The sequence below is a fragment of the Lupinus angustifolius genome, chromosome LG08 (genome assembly GCF_001865875.1).
Source record: "Lupinus angustifolius cultivar Tanjil chromosome LG08, LupAngTanjil_v1.0, whole genome shotgun sequence".
In the NCBI taxonomy this organism is placed as follows: Eukaryota; Viridiplantae; Streptophyta; class Magnoliopsida; order Fabales; family Fabaceae; genus Lupinus; species Lupinus angustifolius.
In genome coordinates, this window is record NC_032016.1 from 3,116,417 (window position 1) to 3,124,739 (window position 8,323).

The 8,323-nt window shown below is 32.4% G+C and overlaps 2 protein-coding genes across 2 annotated transcripts; one reads left to right on the forward strand and one right to left on the reverse strand.

Annotated features, from left to right (window-relative positions):
• LOC109353818 lies at positions 384-1,649 on the reverse strand. The gene has a single exon (XM_019596179.1). The coding sequence runs from the start codon at positions 1,647-1,649 to the stop codon at positions 384-386; it is 1,266 nt and encodes a 421-aa protein (XP_019451724.1).
• LOC109354137 (calmodulin-like protein 8) lies at positions 6,090-7,371 on the forward strand. The gene is made up of 4 exons (XM_019596487.1): positions 6,090-6,246; positions 6,351-6,508; positions 6,680-6,763; positions 7,215-7,371. The coding sequence occupies exons 1-4, from the start codon at positions 6,162-6,164 to the stop codon at positions 7,350-7,352; spliced, it is 465 nt and encodes a 154-aa protein (XP_019452032.1). The 5' UTR covers positions 6,090-6,161; the 3' UTR covers positions 7,353-7,371.

An 8,323-nucleotide genomic window follows, 5' to 3' on the forward strand; every position in this document is an offset into this window, starting at 1 on the left:
TCTGTTCTGAGAATCTTCAGTTTCTTTCCACTTTCCCTCTCAACTAATGCTTTATATTTCAGAAAGTATTCAAAGGCTTCACTTTTCTGTTTCATCACATACAACCATATCATTCTACTAAACTCATCAACAAAGGTAATGAAGTACCTATTTCCTGCCAATGTTGGTTCCTCAAACGGTCCACACACATCTGAGTGTACTACTTCCAAGACTCATCTAGATCTCATGCTTGAGTAGGATTGGAATGGTCTTCTGGTTTGCTTCCCTGCTAAGCATACTTCACACATATCTTTAGGACATGTTATTGTAGGGAGACCATGAACCATATTAGTGGAGCCAAGCTTGTGTAAACTTTTAAAATTCAGATTACCATACCTTAAGTGTCATATCCAACTTTCTTCATTGGTCTTAATTGCAGTAAGGCATTGAGAATTTGCAGTTTTGATGTTTACTTGGAAGGTTCTGTTTTTGGTTAGCTTGCTCCTCAGAATGATTCTCTTCTTGGTATCCAACACTTCTACTTGACCATTGCCCATTATTGATGTAAATCCTTTTTGTACTAGTTGTCCAATGCTGAGTAAATTGTACTTCATTCCAGGGACAAATATCACATCAGAGATCAGGGCTTTTGATCCATTGTTCCTTATGATAACTACATCACCTGCTCCTTCTATTTTCAAGGTGCTATCATTTGACTCAAGGTGAGTATCTTCTGCTGGATCTGTAACCATTAGGGTCAATGGTTCTACTTCATGATCTTCATGAGTTGTGAATGCCTCTTTGTCAACAAAGTTCCTCTGTTTGCCTTTTTCAGTAGTGCACTCATAGGAGTAGTGTCCTGTGTTGTGGCAATTGTAGCACTCTACATTCCTCTTATCAAACTTCTTTTGTTTGTTGAATTTTCTTTGTCCTACCTTCCTTTCTGAAGTATCTGGCCAATCATTCTCTGGTCTGCTCTTCTTTCCCTTCCATTTCTTGTTTTTCTCCTTGTAGTGAATTGCCTTCAAAGCTTGTTCACTGTTTTTTATTGGATTTCTGTCCATGAGCCTCATTTCATGTGCTTCTAGTGAGCTTTGAAGCTCCTCAATCCTCATCATTGAAACATCTTTTGATTCCTCTATTGCTACTACAATGTAGTCAAATTTTTGAGGCAATGATCTCATGATTTTCTCTATGATCATGAGATCTGTGACTGTTTCTCCACATCCTTTCATCTGATTAGTGATTGTAATCACTTTTGTGAAGTAGTCTCCAACCTTGTCACTCTCCTCCATTTGTAGCAGCTCATATTGCCTTCTTAGTGTTTGTAGCTTCACCTTCTTTATCTTGTCTCCACCAGAGTGGCTTCGAGTCAAGATATCCCAAGCATCTTTGGTTGTTATGGCATTATGAATCTTCTCAAAATGTGTGTCATCAACACATTGATGCAATAGAAACAATGCCTTGTTATCCTTCTTCTTTGCTTCTTTGAACATAGTTCTTTGAATCTCTATAGCTTTAGGGCCTGGTACAACAAGTCCATTCTCAACAGCTTCATTCACTTCTTGAAAGTTGAACAACACCTTCATTTGTGTGTTCCAACGATCCCAATTCTTGTCTGTAAGAACAGGTAGGCTCATTGATGGAAGATTGTTGTTATTCCCAACCATTTTCTTTGCTGCAGATCAAGCTTATTTCCTCTTCTACACCCCTTTCACACCAAGATCAGCAACCTTGATTTCTTCAGAATTGATTCACCCACAGTGAATTCTTCAGGTTGCAAAGCAGAATGAGAATGTTTCAATGAAGATAGAAGATTTCCAGGATAGTTACGTGCTCTTGATACCAAATGTTAGATTTGAGAAAGAATAGAAGGTTGTGAAGAGAAGAGAGTAAGAGAGAAAGGATATCAATGAATATACATCTTATTGCTCAAGGAGAAGAGTGCATGTCATTTATAGTAGGCAATCAAACCAACTAACAAAACAGAATTTCAAAAACATACCAAAACTGGAAAGTGTTAGTTAAACACAAACTAACTCTTAACCAATACAACTCAATCTATTAACTACTCAATCATAACTTGGATTACAACTTATTTCCAACAAATTTTAGTAGTAATTCTTTTCAGTCAGACTAGAGGTATTATCTATTATTGGAGTCAATTATATACAGTATATCTATTACTGGTGTTTGAAACTGGAATCTAAACCTCTTTCTTTGGGAGCAAGAGCAACTAATACAACTCTTAAAAGTTATTGAAGACACAAGATTTGAACAAGATTCTAGTGATAGGTGAGTTTGGACTCATGAGAAGGGAGGTCGGTACTCCGTTCGTAGTGCATATAAGGTGCTTCAAAAGGAGGAGTCTAGTCGTGATAATGGCTTCTTTAGAACATTCTAGGCATGAAATGTCCCATAAAAAAATGAGATGTTTAGCTTGGAGAAATTCCTTGGATAGTGTGCCAAAAAAAGTGAATCTTGCTCGACGTAAAGTATTACATGATCAAGAACCATCTAAATGTATGTTTTGCAGTGTTAAGGAGGAATCAACAATCACTTGTTTTTCTCGTGCTCTAAATCCTAGGTAGGAATGTCAATGAAAATCAAACTCGTGGATATCAGTCCGAACCAACCCAAATTTAACGAAAAATCCATTGTGATTGGGTTCGGACTTTGGGTAAAACCCGATCCTAAATTTTGGGTTCGGATTTGTGTTTAATACATTTGATATCCTACCAAAACTCGCCACGAACTCATTAAATACTATGCATTTCCTATAATTTTATTTATTATAATCTAGCAAGGGGTTCAAGATTGCCTTAGGATTTCAATATTACCGTACAGTATTATGATTTCATGATTCTAAGTCTTCCTTTTATAGAAGAAAAAGATAAGAGAAGGGAAAGAAGAAGAGATGAGACAAGTTGAATAGAAAGTTCTTCTTTCTCTCATTTGGTTGAGGAAAGAGTTTAAGAAGAGAGAGTAAAAAATGAGGTGGGGTCCACCTAATTTCTTTCTTCTCTAAGGTGAAGAGAAAATGGGAGAGGAAAAATAGTGAGTAAAATTACTTCTTTCTCTTCTTTTTATATACAACCAAATAACACAAAACTCCATTTTATTTATCTTCTCTTTCTATTTTTACACTCTTTTTCTCACATATTTTCTCTTCTTACTTTTTTTCCTCCAACCAAATAGAGCAGAAAAGTTATTACTGACCCTGAGGGACATTATTTAACTTTTGGACTTGGTTTAATGGTTTTGTCTCCCAATTCATTTCTTAACACCTGAAAATGAAGTATATATGGATTTTGGCACATGAAACACACACAACTGCAGTAGAGACTGATTTCATCAATTCAGCAGTATGATATATGATGTAGTGTGCATTTATGTGAGGAAAGAAAACAACCACATTCCACAATGCCAATTTTCACAATTCAAAATTGGCAGTTGAACTATTTTTTTCCAGGTTTGCTGTTGGGTTCGGGTTACGTGAAACCAACAGGTTCGGGAATGGTATTGATAATTTCAACTTTGTCAAGTTTGATGGTGTATGCCAAAAGCTTTACTCTAAATTTGGTCTTAACTCAATTATTTCTAATTATAGATGTTAAAAGCAACTTATCTTTGCATGCTAATATGTTATGGTTGGAGAACAAACACAAACAACGGGTGGATGTCTATATGGTTCATAACTATTAGGACTATATGATTTGTTATGAACAAAATAATCTTTGAGAAATCTAGGTTCCATATTGAAGAGATAATGAATTTAATTCTCATACATTCCTTGAACTTTCTCAAGACTTGTTGTCCTAGCTTTCATTTCTCTTTTGTGGAGTAGGTGTTGAATCCGTTTAATTATTTCTTTGGTTGTAATGTTTAATTAAATATGTGGATACGAATACCACTTTTTCTCCTAATTCTTTTACTTTTATTGAATTTTGTTCATGAAGAAAATATATATATATAGGAGTGCGGATTTTCTGTGTACGCAATTTTAGCAATTCTGAAATTGCTACAGTATATATTACAATTTTTGACTTCTGTGGTTTTAAAATATATATTCACGTTTCCTCTAAACATATTATTTTATTTTTAAAAAGACGCTATTATAGTTTGACACTGTTTTAGATTTATATATGCATTTCATAAATATCTCCACCCAATTAGGGGGCAGCAAAAATGAAAGATGTGCCTTGTATAGAATTTTTTATCTTGATCACATGTATTTTTATGTGATATTATTTTCTCTGATAAAGAATATACACAAATATATAGTATGATGGGTCAACTCTCCTAAGAAATGTACATACAAATATCTAATTTAAGAGCTTGTTTAAAAAAATTAAACACGTACTCATGAACCAACCATATGTTAGTCATTGTAGCATTTCAAGTTTTGAACTATTATAAACAATTCATGGAAGTATTATTATGCGATAATATGTGTATCTAAATATAATTAAATAGTTAATGATTAATTTGCATGACCTCAATAGTGGGAAGTGCCAACTAAAGAAATAATTTGCATGACCCCACTAGTCTATAAGTATTTCAATGGATAGGCTTGGACGGCATGTGCATTACTCCATCATATCCTGTTAGAGAAATAATTGTATCATCTCTGTGTGTCATATGTGTTTTGATTAGTGAATAAGTTATTTTCTATAACTTATCAATTATTTTTTGTGGTTTTTTTATCAATAGCAAATGTAGCACAAAAAATTATACTTGAAGTGAGACATGAGATTTAATCACAATTGCTAATTATTAATTAGAGTAAAATCAGTGAGTACAAAACCTCATTGTCATCATTTTGTTAAGATTTGAATGCAATTTTACTGTTTATAATTTTTCATTATTGTCCCTACTTTAGTGCCCACACAGAATTTGGAAGAAACATAAAAAGGTTTGGTTTATAGTCTTTATACTTGTAAAATCTTTAAGAATTGGTTTTTATTCCTTTCATTTTATATCCTTTGTTACTTTAAATTTTTTATTCTGATTCAAAACTAATTGTTTTATAATTTTAAGGCTTTATTTGATTCAAAACAGTCTAGAGAAAAACTAACAAAAGTTGATACACATAAATGGGTTGATCACTTATTCAGAGTTGGAAAATTTGAAACTCATACATCTTGTTTTGAGAATGTTTGAAGTGTTCAAGTAAATTCACTTCATCATCACCTCATTAATGTGAAATGGAATACTTACCGCAAATATTTTAATTTGTGGTTGCAACTGTTTTTACTAAAATTGTGGTCATTGTGGCCGTTGTGATGCAGGGTTGTTGCAGTATAAATTATTTTGTGAGTAATTTTGACATCGATGCGGTTTGATACAGCCCGATGCAGTTACATTGCGGCCTGATGCAGTCCAAATGCAGTCTGATGTGGTTGCGTTGTGACCTATTGTGATTGTATTACTATGATTCGGCATCACATCGCAATTGCGGTGTAATGCGGTTGCAGCGGTCACCACAACCGCAATATTACGGTCACATCACGTGATGTGGTCCACAATTTGTTACATTTCTTATACCATAAAAAACCACGTAATCATATATAATCATGAGGTAATCATAGATAATCATCACGTAATCATATGTAATAAAATTATGTATAAAATATACCAAATACAAAAAATACATTTTAATTATACAAAATAAAATATATAAAGAAATCTATATTTAGTTGTCTAAATAAAAATGTGGGTGACAGAATAAAGTTTGTGATATATCTTGTTATTCAAAATTATATAGATTCAAACTAAGAACAATTTTTTAATTGATATATTTGGTTGGTCTCCTAAACACCAAACCCTTCCAGCTGTCAAAATTTCCTCCCCATTATGTTATTCCAATAAACATGACCAAATAATGTTAACCCTTTAAATCATCATGCCCCACACCCTATGCACTACCTGCTACTTAGATATATTGCAAGGGTCATTTTTTCCTACAATAATAAAGCCACAACTATCAACCAAAATGCAGTCATAGATAAACTTAATTTGACTGAATCTCAAATAAAGTTTTAAAAGAAATGTTGCTAGACTAGCCTCATTCAAGTTCTACATATAACCATCTAAGATTGACTTATACTCAATATCACTCTCTCTTCCAATCTCTCTCTCCCTCTCTTATTGTGTCTATCTCTTTTCCAGTTTGTAGAACCATGACAGATATCCTAAGTGAAGAACAGATTGTTGACTTCAAAGAAGCATTTTGCTTGTTGGACAAAGATGAAGATAATGAGCAAGGTTACTCCATTTTATATCATCTATATAATCTATATTTCATAAATATCATATGTATATGGTGTTTTAATTTGTAGATCATAGGCAACTTCTTGAATCTTTAATAGGATGCATTACTGTGGAAGAACTTGCCACTGTTATCCGGTCATTGGATCGAAATCCTGCTGAAGAAGAGCTACAAGATATGATAAGTGAAGTTGATGTAGATGGCAATGGGACCATTGAATTTGATGAGCTCTTGAACTTAATGACTAACAAATTTAAAGTAAATTATGTTCTTTCTTTACCATTTCTTGTACCAATACCAAAGTTATAATATGTTAGTATTTGCATATTTACATATGTTACCACCTATATAGTTTAATTTCATGTACCTTTCATTATACAATATATACCAAAGACTAAGTTCAGGTATGTCTTATATTTTTTCAATCAGAATGCTGATGCAGATGAGGAGGAGATCAATGAAGCTTTTAAGATTTTTGACAAAGATCAAAATGGTTATATATCAGCCACTGAGGTATTATACATGTTACTCCATCTGTTCATATTTACAAACCTTATTATTTGCAGATTTTTTGTTTCTATTTATATATATCATTTATGAGCTTAAAAACTATTAATTATTTCTTAAATTTATCCTTATTAAAAAAATTATTTAAGTAAATAAATGAAAGAAATTAATAATTATAAACCTGATGGGTACGGTGAGTATCTTCTGTATATATAAAATTGAGTGCTTGTGTTATCCTATTGGTACAGTACTCCGTACGTATCCGCATGCAATGAATATTAGCTGTTTGAATAGAAAATGCATTGGGGTTTGACATTTTAGTGTTGCAGGAATCTTAAACATATACACATGAATACATGCATGTATATAGTAACTATTTAACTACAAATACACAGAGATACATACATGTGGCTATTAATCATATATTATAGATAATATTTCTATTTGTGCTGTGTAGTTGAGACATGTAATGATCAATCTGGGTGAAAAACTAACCGATGAGGAGGTGGAACAGATGATTAAAGAAGCAGATTTGGATGGTGATGGTCAAGTTAACTATGATGAATTCGTCAAAATGATGATGAATATTCGATGAAACACTCTAGTTGGTATTTAAATTCATTTATTAGCTTCCTATCCCATTCCCTCTTAAGATATGATATGATTGTTGTTGTATTTGTGGATACTCAATTTTGTCATCTATAAGTTTATCATTTTATCTAAATTGGACATAAAAAATAAAGTTTTTTACGTTTTAAATGCAAAAGATATAGTCATGATTCCAAATCTTTTAGGAAAAGTCTCATTATGAAAGCATATTTAGATTGAAAATCAGGTCGCAACACTGCGTGTGCTAATTTTATTCCCCAAAAAACCAAAAAATTTGATAATCAAAAATCGCGAATGCAAGTCAAATATTAGAGGTCATAAAAAATTATAAAAATAACTAATTTGATCTACAATTAATATTGGTGATATTATTTTTAGTTTTTCAATTTTGAAGAAAATAGATTAGTAAACAAAATTTATTTGAGAAACCATCTATTCTGAATCCTATCCACATATAAAACTTCACATTACTTGGTACATGGCAGTTTGGGTCATCTATTAATACTTCAGCACTTTTGGATAAGGTATGTTTGGGCTTAGCCCGTTTTTGGATAAGGCATGTTTGGGCTTAGCCCTTTTTTGAAGGCTTCTTGGGCTAATGATCATTTCCCTTTCCAATTTATCCACGTGTCACTAATTATATGTGGGAAATCATGTTTTGGAGCACATTTGGTATCCAAAACTTAATTATAAGTGAGACCTAAGTGTGCCTTGCTAAGATCCCACTATGGGCGCTTTTAAAAATTAAGATTCAAAATGACCAAATCAATATGGTAAGTTATTATTGATAAGTGTAAATTTGATCTATATTTTATACTAATTTGATGTCACTTTAATAACTTAATCAACTTAAATAATTGAAAAAAAACTTGTTTGATTAGCTAAGTATTATCCCTAAGTAGTTTAGCAAACTTAATCCGGAAAAAAAAGTAGAAAATTCTAAGTTTCTGAGTAAAA

Bases quoted from the DNA above. Each gene is read 5' to 3' on its own strand.
- LOC109354137 (XM_019596487.1), top strand. From the start codon at position 6,162: ATGACAGATATCCTAAGTGAAGAACAGATTGTTGACTTCAAAGAAGCA. The intron at 6,247-6,350 runs GTTACTCCATTT...AATCTTTAATAG, and splicing joins AGATGAAGATAATGAGCAAG to GATGCATTACTGTGGAAGAA. The intron at 6,509-6,679 runs GTAAATTATGTT...TTTTTCAATCAG, and splicing joins TAATGACTAACAAATTTAAA to AATGCTGATGCAGATGAGGA.
- LOC109353818 (XM_019596179.1), bottom strand. From the start codon at position 1,649: ATGGTTGGGAATAACAACAATCTTCCATCAATGAGCCTACCTGTTCTT.